The sequence below is a fragment of the Astatotilapia calliptera genome, chromosome 7 (genome assembly GCF_964374335.1).
Source record: "Astatotilapia calliptera chromosome 7, fAstCal68.1, whole genome shotgun sequence".
Lineage (NCBI taxonomy): Eukaryota > Metazoa > Chordata > Actinopteri > Cichliformes > Cichlidae > Astatotilapia > Astatotilapia calliptera.
In genome coordinates this window covers 20,249,847-20,273,730 of record NC_137428.1, presented here as the reverse complement: position 1 = coordinate 20,273,730, position 23,884 = coordinate 20,249,847, and the positions used below count along the sequence as shown (strand labels likewise).

The following is a 23,884-nucleotide window of genomic DNA, read 5'->3' as shown; positions in this document are numbered from 1 at the left end:
GCCAAAACTAACTCAGCCCCATGAGCTGCCCGAGGCCTTTACTAGACAGAATAGGAAAAGCCATTCTGTAATCTCTTTAAAACACTCCCTTCTTTTTCCTCCTCCCTTGTCTTTCTCTCCTCCTCGCCGAGTCTTGCTCAGACCTTCACATGCAAAATAAAGCTGTGTGGCGCTTGAACTCTTTGCTCAGCTATGCAGTAGTGAAGAGGATTAACTCAAGCCAAGCGCCAGTTTTGGCATTTCATCCATCCCTTGGCAGACGGAGAGAGACTACCAAAAGCTACCTCTTTGCCTCTCTTCATCTAAATCTCCTCTTTACTCCCTTCCTGTTCTCTTTTTCTCCTTCTGTCCTTTACCCCCCTCATTTTCAATTATGACTCTGTTATCAGAAGATCAGTCTGTGAGGCCCCAACCCTGCCGGATCTCTGAGCCTGGCAAACACATCAGCACTTCTCTGCACCAGGACTCAACAGACTGCAATGGCAGCAATGTGGACTACGTAGACAGTGTGGAAGACTCTGTCTTTGGAGCTGTGGAGCCTCACAGGCGCTCTCGGGGGCGCCTTATTCTCCACGGCCTGGTCATGTTTGGAAGGGAATTCTGCTATGCCGTGGAGGCAGCTTTTGTCACGCCGGTGCTCCTGAGTGTGGGCCTGCCCCAGAGTCTGTACAGCTTGGTGTGGTTGATCAGCCCCATCCTGGGCTTCCTGCTCCAGCCCATCATCGGTTCAGCCAGCGACTATTGCCACTCGCCGTGGGGCCGGCGGAGGCCTTACATCCTGGCACTGGGCATCCTCATGCTTGTGGGAATCACCCTGTTCCTTAATGGAGATGCTGTCATCTCAGGTGAGGGATCAGTGAAGAAAACTTGAGGGTGAGGAATTCAGACAGAACAAGAGTGGAGGTAGTGTGCTATCTGTAATCTTGTTATGTCAGAAAATGCTTTGAGGCCACGCTAGCTTTGATTTAAAAGTATTCCAAAGATTTACTATCAGGCTCCACTCCTGTAGCTCCCACTTTGGATTCGGGAAACAGGCACCCTCTCTACTTTGAAGAATAGGCTTAAAGCTTTCCTTTTTGATAAAGCTCGGGCTGAATCAGGTGACCCTAAGCACTCTCTTAGTTACACTGCAATAAGCTTAGGCTGCTGGGAGGGGCTTCCTGTGATGCACTTAGCATTTTTTCTTCATTCACCTTGTTTCACTCTCTGTGTTTATACACCACTCTGCATCTAATCATTAGCCATTATTAATCTATGGCTCTCTTCCACAATAAATGAATGTCTCTTTCCCCTCACGCCCAACCAGTCAGGGCAGATGGTTGCCCCTCACTGAGCCTGGTGTGAGCCTCCTGTTAAAAGGGAGTTTTTCTTTCCCGTTGTCACCAAATGCTCCTGTGATCATTGGGTTTCTTTCGAATATTGTAGATTCTTTACGTTACATACCTTATATAAAACGCATTGAGGTGATTGTTGTAGGAATTGGTTTGATATAAATACATATGAACTGAACTGATTTAGGTTTTGCTGTCTTCTTTTACCTTCAGGACAAGGTTAAGGGCAAGTTTCAACCTCTTTGTAAGACTTTTAAAGACTCTGAATCCAAATTTCTACTTGTGCACAGATTTTGGGGGATAAAATGATACATTCATCATGAAAGGAAAAAGTAGGGCCCAGAGATGCTCCATTTGAATCCATTAGACCAGCGGTCCCCAACCCCCGGGGGTTGGGGTATAAGCCTGGTATAAGTTTTATTTTGTTGTATTTATCCGCGACACCTTAAAGGCCGAAAATGAAAATATTGTCGGGCATAAACCGGTCCGTGGCGCAAAAAAGGTTGGAGACCGCTGCATTAGACTCCAAACAGCATCACAAGAGCGTCTGCACACGAAAGAATCTGTTACCATTAAAAGCAATATTAGGTTGGGTAAAAAGCCTTCTCTTAAAAAACAGAAACACTAACTGATTCACTGCTGGCAGTGACAGCGTGTGTGTGATTGTTCAGCATCCTGTGGAATCATTCAGAGATTAAATGCACATTTGGCCATAATTTAAGTCACTCTGATTTGAAGCACATCATCCACTTAACCCGAATCATTGTTTTTGATTGAAAAATCATGAAAGCAACACTCTGCAAAAATGTGACAAACTCAGATTCAGAGGTTTGCTTTGTGAGGAATAATGGAAATCGGTGTGTATGGGCAGCTTTATTTGCTGTAAGCTGTACATTTAAAATGCAGCAATCAGCTCAACAGTAACATTCGTTAAGTGTCTTAATTGTGTGTAGTTTGAACCTTTTTCACTCTTGTGCCGTCTTTGCCTGGATATCAGCTGTCAAAACACAATTAAACTAGATGCAGTATTGTCGTGGTTAATTTCCTTTTCAATCAAACTTAGTAGCGCGGATGTTGAGAGTTTTTATACCATGCTGAACATCACATTCACAAGTCACTGCTATGAGTTTGTTGGGTTTTTTACCTCTTCATTTATAATTTTGATGGTGCAAAAATAAATGTAAAAAACCCACTCTGTTCTGATATACACACACAAAGAGAATTGTTTTTCTTCAATATCATCCAAAGTGTTCAAGGTGGTTCAGTTTAGCCTGAAGCTGTTAGAGGATTTTTTGTGCGTGTTTTCAGGCAAAAATTACAAAAATAGACAAATAAACAGCCAAGGAATTAAAGATAAAGGCTCCTGGCTTTCTTATAGCGCTCTTATGAACTATAAAGTATGTCTCCTGACGTAGGCTGGATAAGCTGATTATCTCTCCATGTTCCCCGGGGCCGTAGTAAATGCCAAAGCGGTCGTTTGACATAATGTTTTCTATTGTTGTAGCTGCCCTCTTCTTAAAGATGAAAAACCTAACGCTGGCCTGCATCTCCCAGAGTTGCTCTTTTGGTGTTAAATTGTTTTTTTACTCTTTTTTTTTTGCGACTTCAGACTTTCTTTTTAAAGAAGTGACAAGTTAAAAATCCTTCCTTTACCTGTAGTTTTAATGGAATGATAAACCTGTCTTTCAGTATTCACTTGTATCTCTTAATGAAATGGTAAAATTGTCTTTAATAACTTCTAATTACACTTTCTCTTGTGGTGTTATTTGACATCTTTCATATCTCTAAAAGAGCAGCTTAGTGTTCAAGCATTCAGGTTTTAAAATATTATTGCTATGGCGTCAGTTGTAATAGGTTTTCTTTTTTTAATTATTGTATTGTTATTTTAAGTGCCTTCTGACGTGCTAGTCCTCTGAGGTTCTTGTGATGTGTATCAAGCCTAATTAAACTTGTGAATGTGACAGATAAGGCTCCTTAGTGTACTGATGTAGTCAGTGTATTATTATTTTAATCTTTCTCTGTGGTACGTGCTGAGTGCTGATGTGTACTGTTGTTTTCCAGCACTCGTCAGAGATAGGTCTCTGAAGAGCATATGGGCCATCGTGGTGGTGATGTTTGGAGTCGTGCTGTTTGACTTTGCTGCAGACTTCATCGATGGACCCATCAAGGCCTACCTGTTTGATGTATGTTCACATGAAGACAAGGAAAGAGGTTTACACTACCATGCTCTCCTCACAGGTATGTAGCACAAACACTGTTTGGTTCTTGCTTCAATACTCACAGCTTTTGTGTTTTGTTTAGACTTATTAATGCCAGTTACGTTGGTGATTGTTTCCTTTTGATGGATTTGGACTTTAGTTTGGCAATAATTTTATGTTCATTCTGCATCTGAGCAACTCACAGTAACGCTTTATGGAAGTAAGCCTCCAAAACTTCTCCTGCTGTGACTGAGTGGGCGGAGATGCACATATAGAGGGAGTGTGAAAGTTTCAGTGAACTGTGTCTGTTTGTCAGCGTGTTAAACTGTGGGTGGAAGCTATGTCTGTTTTTTTTATTTGTGAGTGCAAACAAGAGTTCACTTGGGAAATGTTCGATAATTTCAGATATATACATATATGCTTTTCTTAGTAAATTTGTCTGTAACAATAAAAGTTAGGTCAGGCTTGGATGAAGCACGAATATAAGAGCACAACTGATAAAACAGCTGGCTGATGATATTAGCCAATATAATGGTATAGATAAATAATTTTCATTCATCAACTAATAAATGAAAATTTAAAAAAGTAAAGAAGAGATGGGTATAAATGTCCTTCAACCATGTTATGAGTTTGGGCCTTTTCCCACTAGCGGGCACTCTTTATGACACAGAAAGAAATTTTTTTAAGGTTAATTAATAGAAAACAAGAATGTTGTACTCATAAATATACATTGATTTGTGTGTAATTTTGTCTTTCAATAAAGTAATGCATACTCTGGAAATAATTCACTAAAAATACATGCGGTTTGCCATCATATTGCGCTGTCATCTTTAATTCCATCACTGTATGCTTCATGTATATTGCTAGAAGCCAACCACATAAATAATACATCCATAAGTTCCTTTCAATTTTAAAATCCTCTTTCTTCTTACCTCACGCCTCATCTCAGGGCTGTGACAAACAGAACCATGCATGCACATGCTATTTTTTTTACTGATAATGTCATAATTGCTAGCTGTCAGCAGATTAGATTTACCCTCCCATCTCCGGACAGCTGACAGCGAGCTGGCTAAACAACAATAGCAACAGTTCGTTATAAGCTAACATTATGCCAGCTAATCTTAGGCTCGAGTGTTCTAAAAATCACCCTTTGATTAACAGTGTGATGATATTTCCACATAGTATGAGCTCTAACAAAGTTAGAGCTACTGGCTAACAGCAAAAACTGCAGCGCTTACTGCCTGGCTCTTGTCGTCAGGGCATGAACCACCACAGTGCCTCTTGGTGTTTCTGTCCTTGCTTGACTGTTTGCCTTCTAGTTTTAATTGTGGTGTATTTTGCCCTCTTTGAAGGCTGTTGGTGAGAACCATGCGCACATGACGTATCAGAAGAATACAATGTGATGGATGTTTCAAAATGCAGTTGGTGGCACATATGAATTTCAGTTTGCTCCCTGTTTTTCCTACAGGGTTGGGACACCTGTCAATACTCATATAAAGCCAAACATAAGATGTATAAATATCTACACAAATGTTTGTGTCATGTGCCTGAAGAAAAGAAATATCAGCCAATTTTTTAAATTTTTAAATCACCAAATGTTGGTCTCAAATTTTCTGTATCAGTCAGGATCTACTGCCAAAAGCATTTGTTAATCTGTTTTCACATGCATATGAACTTAAGTGACATCCCATTTTTAAGATCTTGCTTTGTGTACTGGCGTACAGTCATGTTGGAAGAGGAACAAAGCTGGGAGCATGAAATTGTCCAAAATGTGTTGACATGGCGTTAGCAGTTCCTTTCACTGAAACTAAGGGGCAGAGCCCAACACTGAAATCCTTGTTCTTTTACCTAGCCTACCTCTCTGTGGCTCATTTGCTGTTGTTCCAATTCACTTGGGTGGAAAGACTGTGGAATATGTAGCAAGGAAATTTCACGACTGGACTTCATTTTGCTCCTGAGAGCAATCCATTCTTTCACAAATGTTTCTAGAAGCAGTCTGCATGCATAACTGCTTGATCACCTGTGACCACGGTGACTGGAACACCTGCAATTCAATGATTTGGATGGGTGAATGAATACTTTTGGCAATATAATGCATCTGAAAGTAACAAAATAAAAAAACTGTCTCCAGCGCATCTTGCTTTATTGTTTATATTCATTTGATGATATTTCTCATGTTAAGCATAACATCTGTGTTTAGTAGAGAGGATAATGCTCTTTACAGTTTAAATGCTCTGCTCAATTTAAAAATTGCAAACACGCCAATATAAACTGTTCATTACTACTATAAGAAAAGTCTAAGCATTAACAAAGGATGGTGATTGTGTGTATTCATAAGGGATTGCTCAAATACTGTGAAAACTGTAGGGTTTTAGTGTTTTTGAGCTCAATTCTACAGTATAGTTTTACAGTTAAAAAGTCGAACACCAAACCAAAATGCAGGACAGGTGAATGAAAAATTGAGCACAACCCATCATTCAAAAGCCTGTAAAACCACTTTTAGGAGCAATAAATTGAGATGATCATTATCAGTCTCTCACATTATTATGGAGGGTTTTGGGCCCAGTCTTCTTTTTATAGTTGTTTCTGTTTATTGAGGTTTGCAGACCTTCATTCACACACATCTCTATTAAAGGTCCACTACAGCATTTTTAATCAAATTGAGGTCTGGGCTGTTCGGCTATTTTGTTGTAGATTTGCTGTTGTGCTTGAAAACGTTGCAGTGTCTCATGACCAAATTTTGATTAATCTTTCGCTGTTGGACAGATGGCTTGACATTTGACGCTGGAATACTTTGGTATACAAAGGAGTTCACTGTCGACTCAATGACTGAAAGGCCCTGTGGCTACAAAACAAGCCCAAATCATCAGCCTTCCACTACTTCTGCATGTTGCAATGTACACTATGACCAAACATCTTCACTTTGGACTGCTCTGTTTCAAAGGTCTTGTAGTTCACTCAGGTGCAACGCTGTAACCTGTGAGGTGCTCAGCGCAGGTTGTGGGATTTTTGAGTTTTGGGGCATAACCCTCTTGTCCAAGGCCAGAGCATGGAACTGCAGTGGAGCTTTTGTGTGAGTGCTCTCGTGCCTTTCATAACTTTGCTCACTACATTAGCTTTTACCCAGCACTTCATGTTATGGCCAAATGGTTGAACTGATGAATATATTTTCCCTTTTGCTGAGCAGGTTTGCACTACAAAAAGTTCTCAGGCACATATTGGATGTAGCATGACATCAACCAGCACATCAGTTTCTCCTATCAGTTTTCATTTCCGTCTGATCCTTACTTCTGATTAAATAACACGTTTAGGCACACAAAGCTGCTGCTGTGCTTTTGACAAGACTCTTTGGCAGGAGGGCGAGTTAAACGCTTTTCAGTGTGGTAAATTCATTTGCACCTCAAAGAAAAGGGGTAAAAGATTAATATTATCACTTTATCTACGTTGCTGGAGGTATAAATTCAAATATCCTTTAAAAAGTTAGTATGTATACTAGCCTGCTTGAAGATTAAAGTTAAATATAAAGTTGAATATAGTTTGATGTGCAGACTTTAAGATCCCCCCTGCTTCCCCCAATTTCCATTTCCAACATTTCTGGAAGGCAGTGTAATTCTTTTTAATAATTTGAACTGAATATAATTTGAATATAATTTCCATGTCGATACCCATAATATTTTCACATTGGATGAGTTCACAATGAACAGATAAACCTGCAGCATATTGTAGTGCAGTAAATGTGATATCTTTGTATATTTTTGTTATTTCCGATGCACTAATGAAGCATTATAAACTTAAAGAATATTTCCCAAAGTAACTCACAAAGAAAGACAGACAGGAAGTTTCTTTATGGACATGATGATGATGTTTTCGGTGTGAGCGTAGTGGTGTGCTCAGCTCAAATGTCAGCAGGCACTGGGTGGTGTGAGCATTTGAGTGAGGCAGTAATCCAGCCGTGAGCTAGTCATGTGTTACAGTCATGGGTCTTAGCTGAGAGAGACCGGAGCCAGGCACATGACTGCCATGTCTGGTATGTGAAGTTTTAGTACTGTACTGAATACTTTTACATCTGAAAGTCACGTTTTTAAACCATGTTAATCAGTATAACATGCATATTATTACTGTACAACAGGATTTCGTAAAAAAATAATTCCATCGATAGCAGGGTTGAGCTAAGACTGAGATGGTCATATGAATCCAGTTTATCAGCAACATACTAATAACTGTTTGACGAGTCATTAGTCAAGCTGAAGGCTAAGACCTCTATGTGCATGTTAAGTATTAATCTATAAAGATTTGTTTTCTAATGTTTTCGGACTTTTTCTGTGCCCTGAATCACCAGAACAGCGTGCTCTCTGTGGGTGTAGACCTCCTGATTTCCAAATGAACCTCTGGGTTTTCCTCTCCTACTTAACAAAACATAGACACAGTGGAGCTGTGACTCCCTCCATCGGAGACAGGGGAGGGTTAGGCAAGGACAAATTTGCATGTTAAGATATAATTTAGTGCAAAGATATGAGTTTTAGGGTTGTAATTAATGTCAGGAGATGAACTTTATCTGTGGACTTTTGTTTGCAGCAGTGCTTTTTAAAGCTTGCTGTTTTGCTCAGATGAGGTTGTTGGTACCACCAGGGGTACTTTGGAGAATTGGAAAAGGTGTGAAACTTGGGTTTTTTTCTTATTTATAACAATGTTAGTCCTGCATTATTCCTAAACGAATTAGGATTATTTTTTAAATGTAGCTTTGATAAACTGCATTTGATATTCAGCATTCTTGTTTTCATTGCTACGGCAATGTGTGAGTAGGAACCCTTGATTCTAATATTTAATGAAGGATTAAATGTTACAACAGTATTCAGAGTATAGTGAAAGAACGCAATTGTATGAGGCCTTTTTGTGCAATGACAAAAGAAAGCAAAGAAATAAAAGAGACCAAGAAAAAGACCTAAGAAAGCATGTGATCATTGCAGAGAATGACAAAGACTTTATAAACCCTGTTTTTTAGATTATACAGCCAATTCTTTGTCATAAATAAGGAGATGTTTTTTGAACTATTGTATGTAAGTGATTGTCATAACAGGTTTGTTGTTTAAAAAAGCTCAATGGCTCAATCCTTTATTGTACTTTTTGTGGTGGCAAGGGGGTATTTGTCCTAATAAAATACTTCACGCTGGGATGCAGTATTTATGATGACAAATCTATGCGCTGTTTGCAGCACCATCACGACTGAGAACAATCAGCCTTGAGTCTAACCACTTCAGCCTTTTTTTTTTACTTTTTACTTGAGTGAAACTGTAGGTGCAGACAATAGAAATCTCAACTATTACAGTGGTAGAAAAGACCAGAAAGAAAAGAAAGGAACTCTCTTGAACCAGGAATTGATCCCACATCAATCTTCAAGTCATGCAGACATAAGTGAAGCGTGACTCCTGAAGTGGTTATTACTGTACCTGCCAATGACTAAAATGTAGAAAAATAGCCTCTATTGAGGTGAGCAACTATAGAGGGCTGCAGAGGCAAGAGTTAGTGGACAAAGTTAGTGATTCAACAAAAACAATCAAGTAGTTTTATAACACCAATTCATAAAAAGTTTGGATGCTGTGTAAAAACAAAATGAGACAGTCTGCAAGTCTAATAAAGTTTATTCACAATAGAGCACAAAGAACATTTTAACATTTTACTATAAGATATGAGCTCATTTTGAACACATCTCAAAATGTTCAAAGTAAGAGGTGCTAAAAAGAAAGAGCTGAATGAACATTTTACAATGAATTAGGTTATTTGGAAACATGTCAGTAACACGATTGGGTATTTAAAAAAGTGTCTTAGAGAACATCATCTACAGTTCATAGCATCCTGAAAAGATTTGAAACTCTGGAGAAATCTCTGTGGGCACAGGACAAGGCTGAAAATCAATACTGTCTGCCCGTGAACGTCTGGACCTCAGACTGCACTACACTAAAAACAGGCATGATGCGATCATTGAAATCACTGCAGGGGCTCAGAAACGCACAAAAAAGCCATATATGAACATGATCGAAGCTCATTGCAAACGGGCAAAGTGGAAATTAGAAAATCATGGGATTTTCTAATGTAGGATGGCCCCTACATCTTTCTTTGTCCTCATTCTAAACAAGTTTTCTGTGTGCTAATGTGAATAAAATAAAATTGATGAAATTTGTAAATCACTGAAATCTATTTTTTGATTAACATGTTACACAGTGATTGCCTACATTTTTTTTGAATTGCTGTGTAATTCTGTCTTTTTAATTTTGTTATTTGGTTATTTTGCTTATGGCATGTGGTCAGTTAAACACGTAATCACGTTAAAAAAGAAAACTCAGTCTCTTCCTGCCATTTTAGAATAGGCGCTTTATAAGAATAACTTCATCACATTATAAAAACTATTAGTGGTGTACTTTTATGTGTTGCAAAAGCCACCAAGTTATAGAGAGGCAGTGATTCACTGAGGGTTCACTGAAGGTTCACTGAGCTATCCATAGCTCAGCAAAATTATGACGCTGACATAAAGAGACAGCTGTCTCCATTAAGCAAAATGCTCGATAATGACGCGGTCCATCTCGAGTGTGGAGGCTGTGTCGTTAATCAAAGACTGGTGTGATATGTCTCTCCAGCGTTGTGTGCGGGTGATAATTCGCTTCATAATAGTACGCTGCGACGGTGACAGACAGGCTAAATCCAGATTCCTGATGAGATATATCCATTGCCTGGATGTTGATCTTAGCTTATGTCATCTAATCTTAACACTGACATTAAAGTACAGACAATCTACATTTGAGCTTAAGCACAAACACTTGTGTTAGAAATACTCTGGTAAAAATGGAAGTATTGATTCAGGTTCTTCATGCAAATAAAAGTGAAACACTAAAAAGTAACTCTTTTTCAACTCCACAAACAGCTTTTGTGCAAACCTCATTGAACCTCCACCTGCCAATTTCATTTAACAAGCAACACTGCAAGAGTGCAAACCTTCACCGTGGCAGTTCACTCTCTGGGCAGTATTTGTATTTAAGAAAACAGTGTTGTATTTTTTATGAATTCATTTTGTTTTCATTGGGGTTTTTTAAACACACTTTCAGACGTTTGTAGTGCAGTGAAAAAAATTGCAAAGTTCAGGCTTTTGTTGTTCGTTTTGTTGAAACCTATTTTGATATACTTGACAAAATTTAGAATATATATATATATATATATATATATTTTTTATCAATTTTATTGTTATGGATATAGTACATGTGTAGCATTCATTTAGTATTTTTTTAATATGCAATAATAAATGCCAAGTGAAAGTTTTTGCTCACCAGCTTATTCGGTTTTCCAAAAAAACAATACAATAAAATAAATTTAAAATGTATTCAGGAGCATTATACTGTAGTCTGTATAATGTATTTAAACAGTTAAAACCTGTAGTACACACTTGCAAGAATCATAGTTTCTAAGTTGTAAAGCTTTTTTGTCAATTTTTGACCAACAAATCATTAAGTTGACCTTGAAGACCTTTTATTTGTTAGCCTGACCCCACTCTACACCCCTACACAGTTTTACCAGAATTCATTCAAAGCTTTTCAAGCTGTTGTGAAAAGCTATCGTGTTTACAGACAACATGACTCATGCTACCAAAAACATAAACACTTTGGCAGAGTTAATAAAAAAATATTAATTCGTGGGAATATTTTTTCAGCCTTGACTCTAATGAATGTACTCTGCTTAAACATCTGCTATGTAGAACGCAAGCAGAGGAAAACAAGGGAATTAAAAAAAAAAACTCTATTTGCTGTTACCTACATTATAGATGGGCCACTTTGCCTAAACAGAAAAAGTTAGGAATGGATTCAGAAGTTGTGGGAACACTAAGATCAATTTTCAGTTCAATTCAATTTTATTTATACAGCACCAAATCACAACAACAGTCACCTCAATGCACTTTATATTGTAAGGCAGACCCTACAATAATAAATACAGAGAATAACCCAACAATTATATGACCCCCTATGAGCAAGCACCTTGGCGACAGTGGGAAGGAAAAACTCCATTTTAACAGGAAGAAACCTCCGGCAGAACCAGGCTCAGGGAGGGGCGGGGCCATCTGCCGCGACCGGTTGGGGTGCGAGAAGAAAGACAGGGTAAAAAACGTGCTAGGAAGAGAGACAGAGATTAATAACAAGTATGATTCAATGCAGAGAGGTCTATTAACACATAGAATAGAAGAAGAAACACTCGATGCATCATGGGAATCCCCCGGCAGCCTACGTCTATTGCAGCATAACTAAGGGAGGATTCAGGGTCGCCTGATCCAGCCCTAACTATATGCTTTAGCAAAAATGAAAGTTTTAAGCTAACGTTAAAAGATCAATGTTAGTGGTACAGCCTGGGACAAAAACAAAACAAAACAAAACACTAGAAGTAAGTCACATTCATTTCTTTTGTGAGTCCCAGTGGAGTTTGTGTGCATGACGTGATCAGTTGAGCAGCGCTGCCTTAGGTCTGATTTAACCCACCGAATTTAACAAGATATAACCACACGATCCACAGTGGGTGATTTCCAGTCCCTAGACAGCATAAACCTTGTATAAAGGTGGGATTCAGTGAGTAAATCTAATAAGCATTATCATCTTAAATTTATATTGATGCCTACTACCCTTGGTATAACCAAACTCTCTGCACCAGTTCAACAGTGCATCACTGTAAACTTCACCACAGCAATGAAAAGTAACCAGTGTATCTTGCACTAAATTGCCCAGTATTTTCATGTTATCTTTGAATAGCGCAAAGATATACTTAAAGTTGTTTTGCAGGATATTTCACAGTATGAAAAAAAAACAACTAATTTCATCAACACATCAGGTATAAAGCTGATATCAAAAGCTTATGAAATTGAGGACATTTAAGCTTTAAATTCTGAGTCTATCAAATGTCACTGAGCAGCACTTAAAAACAATCTCTCCTCCCCCTCTCCTCTTTCCTCATCGTTGAGTAAACTTCGCTCTCATTCTTTTCTCACCCTGGGAAATACAGCAGTGATCCTTCACACTGTCTGACAAACTGCACAGACTGTTGTGTTTGCTGACATTTGTTGAGCTCTTTAAAAGATGCATTTAAAATGACTTGCCACTTAAAAAAATATTACTCCCTTTGTGCTCGCTCCTCTTCTGCAGCGCTATTTCATCTCGTCATGTGTCATAAGAACCGATGTGGGATACACCAAAAGGATTCCCTTTTATATGTTACTGTTTCTCCATTTACAGTGAAATCAGTTTGATGTCTGGAAGGTGAGTGAGGTCAAATAGCTCCCGTTTGAATAAACCTAAAGTAACAAGTGTTTAAATACTCAAATAAAGCACAGGTATCCAAAAACTCTATGTAAGTACAGTAACAACATATTACTTTTCCCACATCTGAAAATATTCAATTTTTTTCTGTCATGAGTTTTGAAATGTGCTTGTCCAGTGGTGTGTGCCAGTAAAAGTAATAAAATTACTTTTCTATTCATTTATGGAACATACTGTATGTACAGTCACATTTGGTTCTTTTAAAGAGTGTCAACAGATAAATGCGGTTTGCTTGAATAATATCTCAGATAAAATCCACTTTTCAATCGGTTATTTGATCCAACTGATTTAATAATTTAATTTTCTTTTATGGGAAAAAGTACGTTTATTCTCGGCACCAGAAGCTGTTAGCAAAAACTAGCTTTTGTAGCTTGTTGCTTTTGACTATTTTTCAATGCATAATTCCCAGGGTTTCAGGGTTTTTTGGAGGGGAATGTCTTTCATGTGCTGCCTGTTTCAAATCCATCACCTTACACTTTCCTGCAGATGGCCTCTAATCATCTTCCTCTCTTCACTCTTTGATATGATGCAAAATTCATAGTCGTTTCAGAGATCGCAAACACAGCAGCCCCTCAGGCACTGAAGCAACAACAAACCAGAACATTTCTACCATTATAAAGGAAATGTCAAGGCATTGAGTCACATAATTGTATGTTCAATGACATGTTCACCAAATGTTTTCTTTTTCTTTGCACCCTTTCCATAGAGGTCAAATTTAACCAGTCTAGTCCTGATGACATACAGATTTAAGAATTACCTGATGGAAGATTTTGGGATGAATCTTCTTCTGGATGCTCTTGATTTGAATTTGGATAAACTGGTTTAATAATAAGCAGAAGCCCACTTTTTCTGATGTTTTTAGCCTGGATAAAAGATCAGATAGAGATTTTTAGATCTTGGTATGATGACATTACCAGAATCTATCAATCTTTCATTCTGTGTGCACCAGGCCTGGGCGGAGCATGTGGTTACCTGGTGGGAGCTATGGACTGGGGTCACTCCACGTTGGGCCGTCTCTTTGGATCCGAGTACCAGGTCATCTATTTCTTCTCAGCGCTGACCTGGGGCATCTTCCTCACTGTGCACCTCTTCAGTATTCCAGAGCAACCTCTGGGCAAGGCACCATCTCCATCTGATTCACCATCCAGCCCTCTTCGCCTGCTGAGCTCTCATAGCAATAGTTATGGAGCACTTAAGGAGCCTGTCTCTGCTGTAGTCTCTGCATCTGTCACAGATCTCAGGCCCAGATCTTTCTCAGCCCTGGGAGAAGCCAATTCAGTGACCTCAAGTGTCAAACAGCCAAACAAAGAGGTATGTAACATGCATAAAAAGTCTTTCAGAGAGTTTAGTGCATTAAGTGAATTACACAATACAGAGAGCCAATAAAACTAGTCAAACCTTGAAGTTGCCACAGACTATATTGAGATTCAAATGGTTAGTCAGGGTACGCTTGGCAGACGCAACTATGGAAATAACACACTGAGTCTTATAGGAGTTTGAATACTTTCTCTACAGTAGTAAATGATGTGGGATGCAGTATTCAGGGAGTTTCAAGACTATTGATACACCTGCCAGTTCATCTTACTACTCCTGCTTTGCTGAATGCTTTGCAGAATATCTTAGTACTTGATTTCCCCCCCCCCCCCCCTTTTGCTTTATTGACACCAGCCATGCAGCTGGCATGAACTCTCCAAGTTTGTATAAATCCTGAAAAACTATGCTATCCCAGCAGGATCTAAGAGGGTTCCACAGAGTATCCCAAATGCCGCTGAGATGCAGGAATGCCTTTCAAGAACCCCTATAAGTACAGAGTGAGGCTGGGGTCAGCGGAGTGTTCAGGAAAGACCAATAGAACACATCTGCCCGAGTGTCATCTCAACAACTGCTTCAGTGCAGACAATACAACTTCCAACTTTATAAGTTCCTGCATTAAAAGTATATCCAAACTTTCCAAAGATTTTCTAGACTTATATATTTGACTGATGTGATCTCAGTCTTTTACATTTCAGAGGGATTGATGTGATCACCTTCCTCAAAATCACCTTTACAGTTTTCATTTAAGTGTTTGATGAATTATCTCTATGATGTCGACTTTTTGCCTGAATATTCTTCCTCCTTCTTTTGTAGATTCAGCTTTCCATTGATGCTTCACATTTGTTTGTTTTTTGCCTGTTATATTAGAAAGGTTTAAGAAAAAAGATGCTAAAAGAATTGCTCTGTATATATCTGCTACACTAGAAAATTAATAAGGGATGATTGTTCCAAAGAGCGTAGTTGTTTTTTTCTTTTTCAAGTCTTCCTTTTGCTTTAATCATCTCCTATCCTTAATCCTAAAGCCAACTCCTTAGTAGTAGTCCTTTATGCTGAATCCCTTCATTCAATCTAATTACAGCCTTTTATGGGGCATGCATGTTTTTTTAATTGTAGAGTCTTTTGAAGTGTTGTCACTCATGGGCTAAAAACACCACTAGCCGTGAAATACCAGCAGACTAATGAGCACTCTGAGAGGGTTTTTTTTCCTCCTGTCAGTTTTTTAGCTGCTGGCACTGATGTCTGTGATGTTTTTGTGTATTTGCAGGACCAGAAGAAGATGACGTTCAGGTTGCTGATAAAAGCTATTGTCAATATGCCAAGTCACTACCGCTGCCTGTGTGTCAGCCACCTGCTGGGATGGACAGCGTTCCTCTGCAATATGCTTTTCTTTACCGATTTCATGGGACAGGTATTGATTTGCATGTGTCTCCAGTGAGCTTTTTAGAATTTCAAATAGTAACCAATCAATAATCTTATTTAGAAAGCTGGGCCATTTGCGACCTCATAAAGGTTACAATTCTACTTGATATTTATCATCGCTGCGTCCTTTCTTTCACATGTTGCTGTCAGATTGTGTTTCTCGCCAAGGCCTTTGTCTGGTGGAATAGATGAGAAAAAAGTGTTTATTTTGCTAAAGCCTTGAGTTTAGAATTACAGCCAACTCACCACAACGTTTTTGAATGAGGACTGCTAAAATGCCAGCTGTTGCTAGACAGCTGCAACTATAAACTGTACCAATAAAACTTCAGAGCAGATGTCTTCAGCTGGATATTAGTCCAATTAACCACACTGCAAGTGTTATATTTGCACTAAAAATGCTACAAAAGGCACTAACAAAAATGGATCCAGTTCAATTTCTCAAATTAACTGAGCTGATTTCTAAGGTCTACCAATCTCAAAGCCCTTAATGATGCATTACTTTAATCAATTTACATACCAACAAGCAATTTAAGCAAGTTAAGAAAATCATTTTTTAAAAAGGTCATGAATAGAGCCCAGCCAACATGCAATATTTGATGAATTAAAAATCAAATATTTTGATATATTGCTGTTTTCTTCTTTTAGATACAGGAAACCTAAAAAAGATTCCCCTTACATTAATACTTATTTATTCACGATATTACACACCATTTGTTGTTCGTGGTGTTCTGAACACGTCTTCCCGACAGGAAATTGCAGAGTACCTGTTGGTGGATAAACTCAAGTGGTGTTATAAAGAACTACTGTTATTTTTTGCATATCCAAGTGTCAATTTTTAAACAGATATGCACAATATCTGAACAATAGAGGGGTTTTTTTCCCCAATATAAGGTTATTTTCTCTATTTTATCAATTGTTTTACAATTTGTGTGTGTGTGTGTGTGTGTGTGTGTGTGTGTGTGTGTGTGTGTGTGTGTGTGTGTGTGTGTGTGTGTGTGTGTGTGTTGTGATCTAAATGTGTCAAGTAAAATATAAAGGTGCTGCTTTTATTCCAGTCTGTTACAGCTAGTGGTCTGTCTATAGGTGACCATTGGCTTTTGGAAGACTCCTTCCTTCACACTCATTGGCTAACAACATAGTCATTAGCAATGATTTTTGTGATGTCAGACTGTGAGCAGCATTAGTGCTTGTGAGCTTCTGATTGGCCATCAGATCTAGGAGTCAGGGTTTAATCACCACCTGTTCAATGGCCTTGGTGTGTTCTTGACGGTGATTTTTTTGAATTTTCATATGAACAGCGATAATTTTTCCAAATAAAAACAGAAAATCCTTGCATGTGGAAACCGTCTCAATAATCCAAGCAAACAAAACAAAAACAAATAACATATAATTATCTAATTTACTCAGTTAGTTTGTTTGAATATGGCAATTTAGTCTTTGGCAGAAACAATTAACAAAAATCATATCAGACTTATGTGATATCCCTTAAAATGACTTGCGTTCAAATGAGGTAAGGTTCAAAGCAATTCAAAGCAACAACATTAGAGAGGAAAAGCAACATACTGCAACATGTATCTGCGTTCAAGCTCCATTAAGCTGCCTGCTTGTGTGGGGGCAGATGGAGGGTGAAGGGAGGTGCGGCGTGTTGTTATTGTTGTGTGCAATCCTCTGTTGACATGTGCCATTATGATGAATGCTTTCAGTGTCACAGTGTGAATGCTGATCAAAGGATGCTCTTCACACCATGACTCTGCCTCGCTTCATTAAGCACAGATGCACCAACTTATCTAAAATTGCAGGCTTATTTCTTATCTGCAATGAGAAATGCATAGTCAGGCTCCCTGTTCTGCAACAGGGCTACAGATGTTTTGTTCATAAGGAAAATAAAAAATAAAAGCCTGATTTTAACAAGAAGTTGGCCAGTATCTGATATACAAATCCTTCCTTTTTAAATGACCCTCCTCTCGTTTCAGATTGTGTATAAGGGGAATCCGTACGCCGATCACAACTCTACCGCCTATGCCACATATGAGAGGGGAGTAGAAGTTGGCTGCTGGGGATTGTGCATTAATGCAGTGTCCTCTGCTCTCTACTCATGTAAGTGGCAGTAATGTGTGAGGGGAAGCTATGTGAGAGAGTGGCAGGTGGAAATGGATAACAAAGGGAAATTACTGCTTTTGCTTTGGGATTGCAGGGAACTCCCTTAGCATGCTTTTGCCAAGGCATCCTGACCTGCGTTATTCTGAACACGTAAGTCCACATGTATGCTTCAAACATCCCCTGTTAAACAGCACATGTGAACCTGAGAGAACTGTTGTGCTACATACAGGGTAAAGCTCAGCCAAATAATGAAGGCTTGGCATGAACTCAGCTTTTTTAGTCTTTTGCTGTTGAGAAGGAGTCTTGGCTTCTAGGAAATGTCCAATTATATGTACAGACGGTTTTGGTACATCTAATGTACGCTAATCTAATGTTCACATAATTATCTACCCTGACTCCACACGCCTCATGCGGGTTTGTTGATCCACCAGTAATTTTAACTTTCCGTGACGTACATGTCTGTGTGTTTTCAGATGTGCAGCGCTTCCTCCTCTCATACATCGGGCTGAAGGGATTATATTTTATGGGCTACCTTGTGTTTGGATTGGGCACCAGCCTGATTGGCCTTTTCCCCAACATCATAGCAACGCTCGTCCTCTGCAGTGTGTTTGGTGTCATGTCGAGCACACTCTACACCATCCCATTCAACCTGATAGCAGAGTATCAACGTGAGGAGGAGGTAATAAACTGGCAGTAGAAACACTCACTAGCTAAGGAATTGTTCAGGTTTCCTCAGTTTAAAAGGATCACATGGTTCTTAAATGAGCACATTTGTATATTGTACACGATACTGCATAACTATAGTATTGATTTTCCGTTTTTTCCACAGTGTAAAACATGTTTTGTTGTCAGTTTGCAGATAAATAATAACCCCATACTCCAAAATAATTATCTTTTTCCTAGTATAACTTTTGGTTTTGGGAATGAATCAAATGTAGCCCTAATGTGTCCTTATGTGAAACTGTAACAGGAACAAATTGATTGACAAGCAATCAATCAAGAAAATAATTTGCAGATTACAGTAAAAACATAAAAAGAAATGATTATTTCTGGTGTTTTTTAAGAAGCATACTGTAAGAATTAAGATGATCGAACATTTCTGAATGATGTGAATGAAAACTTCGATTTAAAAGGGTACATAACGACTGGAACATTTAGCGTAGCTACTTCCTTTAATCATGCTTTCCGATCAAAATTGGAGACTAAGATAAAGCATTGCAGTGATGTGCAAAATCTTAAGCCACACCTCAATCTTTATATTTTCGTCAGAAAATGTGGAAAAATATGTCAATATACATGGGAACACGGTATGTAAGGCAAAAACAGAGTGTGTCTGATTCTAATTCGTTTGAAAGTCAATGTTTCGTACGACCACTTTGGTGCTTCAATAGGGCCTGAGCTCTCTCAGGCGGCTTTCTTGTCATTTCTTAGTCTTCAGGCAAGTTCTCCAGGCGCCTTGAAGGACATTCAAAGCCCTTCTTTGGATGTTGGCTGCCCTTTATTCCATGGTCTGTTGAGATGATCCCACACTGCTTCATTTATGTTGAGGTCTTGGCTTTAGGGGGGTCCTTGGTGGCTGATTTTATTTTGTGTTTTTCTATCCGATTTTTCTACCCTGCACTGGCAATGTCTTTGGGATCATTTTGATGCTGGAAAATGAAGCCTCTGCAAATAAGCAACTTTTCAGATGGTATTCCATGGAGGATTAAAATCTGAGGGTACTTTTCTGTATTAATAATTCCATTCATTTTGATAAGAACCCAGACACCTCATGCAGAAATGCAACCTATCACAGAGCCTCCGCTGTGTTGTTACAGATGGCTGTACCAGTCACTGTTGACCATGCCTCCTGACCTCCTCTTTACATTCTGATTTGAACCAAAATTTTCAAATATGGATCCATCACTGCATAAGACCTGCTGCCACTGATTTTCCAGTTTTTATAATTTGGTATTCCTCTGCCTTTTCTCCTTTTCCCTTCCTGCTAACCTTCGACTGAGAACATTTGCATTGAGGCTGCTAAATCTGTCAGGTATGTCAGGTCTCTGCTGGTTTCTTTTTTATTTTTTTATTTCTTAAGGACATGACTTTCAGATACTGTACATCTGCTGCAGATTTTTTTTATTTTTCCTTTAGGCCTGCAACTTTTGTCCTCAACTTGGTGTATAGTTTTCTTAAGCACAAACTGCACGCCATGGTGAGATATTCTGAGTCTTTGGATGTTGTGTATCTGTGTTATCTTTGGCATTTTTCATAGATTCAACTAAGGAAATGAGGAAAACAATCCAAAGTTTTTTCATCAGGCTGCTGGTAACAAAGTGTTTAAAGTAACAAGTTAAAAACTGGTTCTTTTTTTGTCTGATATGTGTAGACACGACGCTGGTTCATCTCTTGAGTTAGGTCTCTTTGTATTCTTAAACAAGGTCAGTCAATCTTCTAAAAATGTGGACTGAAAATGAGTGAAAAGGTAGCCAGCATGCACAGACAAACTCTGAAAGATCTTCAGAAAGTCTAAAGAACTATTCCAGGAAAATCTGGCTCCTTGGAAGCAACATATAAAGAAGTGAGGTGTGGCTTAAGACTTGTGCACAGTCCCATATTTTACTCCTTTAAAGTTCAAGTATTTACAAAAGACAGATCAAGAATGAGGCACTTTAAAGCCCCCGAAAAAACTATCCTAACTATTAATCCCATAACACAACTGACTCTACTCCTTCTGGCGGTTTTCTGTAGAAGTATTTAAAGTCCTAATGGAAACCAGAGATATTCACGAGGCTCTCCAAAACCATAAATATATGTCATTATTTATTCATCAATAGAACGAACGACTGAACTGACGTTTTTGTGTTAAATTGTTGTAATGCACCTTTTATACCTGTTAAATGGGGAATTAATTGGTTTAAATATATCAAACAGTAGCAATCATCTGTCAGTCAAGTACACAGGCATTCATATTTTATTGTGAATTTGAAATTGCATCATTCAGTGTTACATCATTGTTAGAGGCTGTTCTGCAGAACAAGATTTTTGGCAAGATTTTGCCACTTATGTAAGTTACATTTATGCATTTAAATACCAAAAAAATAACCGTATTTCCCGGACTACAAAGCGCACCTGAATATTAGCCGCACAAGCTAAAATCAGGGGAAAATCCTGTTTTGTACATACTGTAACGATGGTTAAGTGTTACTGGACAGTGACATGTTGGTTTTCTCTGCACACTGTTGTTGTTCCTTTAAGATTCATGTTTGGTTGGGCTGCAGGAAGTAGTGAGGGTGGTGTACAGGAAGGGGTGGGGGGACCTGGTTGTTCTGTGTGGGTGCCAGGCTGAAGAGAGGTGTAGTTCGAGAGCGCTTCCCCCTGAGTTAACAACCCGCTGGCTTATGTGCCGAATAAACGGACAAACTGAGACCCCAACCGTCTGGTTCTTGTGAACGTTACAATACATTAGCCGCACCTGACTAAAAGCCGCAGGTGTTTCAATGTTGACTTATCATATGTAAGAGAATATGCACAAAGGGAATTGTCAGGAAAGAGATGGCTGTTTGGAGACATCCCTTTTATTAATATTTTGAAAAACAAGTTATGGGTACATATTTGCACAACTTTTTAGGTATATGTAAAAGTAGCGGTAATTACAAGTACGAAACATGTGCTGTGCTTCATAAATGAGTAACAAATGTAGTACATAACAATAACCTACAGCACACCAGAAAAATAGATTCGGACTACCTTTTAGGCTCAAGAAAAGTCAGTCATTCACCACCATCTTCCTGCGCACTAAAACCACCAAAGTCCTCTTCTCCAGTGTCGGATATGAACAGGCTCAGGGTGGCTTCGTCATCCACTCTCCGCTTCTCTCCTTTGTTGTCACTTTCAAAACCAAAGAAATCCTCGTTGTCAGTGTCAGAGTCGAACACCCTCTGAAGGGCCGTGGCGGTGTCCTCCTCTCCATCATGCAGCAGTCCAGCCCTTCGAAATCCGTTGGTGATCGTGGATGTTTTCACACTTTTCCACGCTGTCAGATTCCACCGAAGTTGAGCATAACTTGCTTTTCGCAAGTTTATTGCCGCTCGTCATCCACGCCTCCCGCTGAACGCGTAGCGCTACTTTGAAGCTTGTTTTTCGCGCTACTTGTAGGGCACTATGTTGCCTGGCGGATGGACATGTGACCAACATACCACTCTTGAACCCCGATACTGTGTGTCTGATCACATGCCCTTCCGCCAGGCAACGTAGTGCCGTACAACAGCGGAACAAACAAAACAAATCGTCTTACGATATGACAAAAATCATGGACAATCCATAGAAAAGCCGCACCTGACTAAAAGCCGCAGGGTTCAAAGCTTGTGCAAAAAGTAGCGGCTTATAGCCCGACAATTACGGAAAATAAAAGATCAGATTTTCATTTTAAAGGTTTGGAATAACACTAAACTTCTTTTCCCTTTTTTTAAGTGTCCACATAAATGTTTTAATACCGCTTATAGTATTGCTGCAACATTCTCAAAAAAGTTTATATAGTTCATCTATAAAACATTGGTTTATAATGGAGCACTGTAACAAAAAATAATTTCCCCCAGGGATCAATAAAGTATTCTGATTCTGATAAACTGCAATGTCATTCATAAGTGGTTGCCTCAAAAATCAATTGTTTATTTTTTTCTGTCACGGTCAATCAATACCTGATTGAACTAAATCAGGTGAGAGTTTGATGGAATTCAACTTGCAACAACTGAAGCGAGGCTGAAAAGAATCTATCTTTTTAAGAAGCTGTTTCTTCATATTCTCAGAGCCGTCTGTTTATCCAGCTGTTTGTTTGTGTTTTTTGCCACAGCCTCTCTGATTAAACTGAAATTGATGTTTCCATATATTGCTCTCTTGTTTTCCCCTCCCCGCCATCCTCCTCTTCTCTAATAAACCTACAACCTCCTGTGCTTCCAGCAACAACTGAAGCTGCACGGAAGCAATAAAAGTCCTCGAGGTTCGGGAATGGACTGTGCCGCCCTCACTTGCATGGTCCAGTTGGCTCAGATCATCGTGGGCGTGGGGCTCGGTGCTCTGGTCAACGCGGCAGGAAGTGTGATCGTGGTGGTCCTCTCAGCTTCAACCATGTCTCTGCTCGGCTGCATCTTCATTGTCCTCTTCATCAGATATGTGGAATGAATGATTCTGCTCAAATACAAATTTTAATGATATTGTTTTAAATAAACAATGATTGCTAATTATATCATCATAACGTCTGCAATTTTTAATCTTACCTCAGTGGCCAATTAACTGCTAATTATGACAATTTTTTTTAGGTTTCTCTGGTCTGATAGATCCTAAAAATTGTCTTTTTTGGCTAAAACAGCAACTGATATCTTCTTCAGCTCTTGTCTCGTGGTGCTGCAGGCCAGATATTTGCCACATTACAATGCACATAAACAATTTCATGTAGCTATTGATACTGTTAGTTCATTAAGCAACAAAGTTTCACAGCAGTAGTCTAAAGTGCTTGCAGGCATCTGGATCTCTTTTAGCTTCTTGGAGACATTTCACCACCCATCTGCAAAGGGTTCATGACATGAAGACACCAAACCAAGAGGGGTTTTCACTGAAATCCACATTGCTGAATGATCTGTGCGCCGGCATGACTGGTTGACAAATGGCCCGGAATAGTGAAGGGACCAATAGTGAAGGAATTGGACAGGAACAGATCAATAAGATCGAAAAAATCAACAGCACAGCAGAAGTATAGACAGTGGTTGCAGTGGATGACTTCATTACTTTTAAAACTCTGCTTCAGCTCTTTGTATGCTATAACTTCACTCATCTCTGCTCTGCCACGTCTGAGCCATAATATCATTCATTTCATTTCATTTCATTCAGTATTACAAAAAAGCCAGAGTAGCCTTGCAGGTCAAATTTTATCAGTCACACCTGTTAATGCAGCTCCCGTCTCCTAGATCGTGGCACTTGTTAGTGTGGGTTGGTTTTACAGGCTTGTACAATTGGCCCCAATGGAAGATATTAAAGGCTAGAACAACCAATTAGAGCTTTTTGGACAAAGGGTAAGACACCTGGATGTCAAGTCAGGCTCGCCCACATCAGCTCCAGAACCCTGTATTATCTACAAGGTAAGACTCATAGATTAAGACTTTTTTTTTTCAGAGAGCCAAAATCAACTTCCTGTATAGGA

The 23,884-nt window shown here is 39.0% G+C and overlaps 1 protein-coding gene across 2 annotated transcripts; it reads left to right on the top strand.

Annotated features, from left to right (window-relative positions):
• The first annotated feature begins 83 nt into the window (after nt 1–83).
• On the top strand, nt 84–22,931 carry slc45a2 (solute carrier family 45 member 2). 2 transcript variants are annotated; one of them, XR_013910360.1, is made up of 8 exons: nt 140–845; nt 3,393–3,569; nt 13,823–14,184; nt 15,452–15,595; nt 17,580–17,703; nt 17,801–17,856; nt 18,180–18,385; nt 22,648–22,931. XR_013910360.1 is itself a non-coding variant. In XM_026173515.2 (7 exons), the coding sequence occupies exons 1-7, from the start codon at nt 374–376 to the stop codon at nt 22,867–22,869; spliced, it is 1,707 nt and encodes a 568-aa protein (XP_026029300.2). In that variant the 5' UTR covers nt 84–373; the 3' UTR covers nt 22,870–22,931. The 2 variants fall into 2 exon arrangements, 1 of the variants encoding a protein (XP_026029300.2); XM_026173515.2 differs by lacking the exon at nt 17,801–17,856 and having other exon boundaries at nt 84–845.
• The last annotated feature ends 953 nt before the right edge of the window (nt 22,932–23,884 follow it).

Excerpts from the sequence above, each read along its gene's own strand:
- slc45a2 (XM_026173515.2), top strand. The coding sequence starts at position 374 with ATGACTCTGTTATCAGAAGATCAGTCTGTGAGGCCCCAACCCTGCCGG. Across the intron at positions 846-3,392 it reads TGGAGATGCTGTCATCTCAG|CACTCGTCAGAGATAGGTCT; the intron begins GTGAGGGATCAG and ends GTTGTTTTCCAG. Across the intron at positions 14,185-15,451 it reads TCAAACAGCCAAACAAAGAG|GACCAGAAGAAGATGACGTT; the intron begins GTATGTAACATG and ends GTGTATTTGCAG.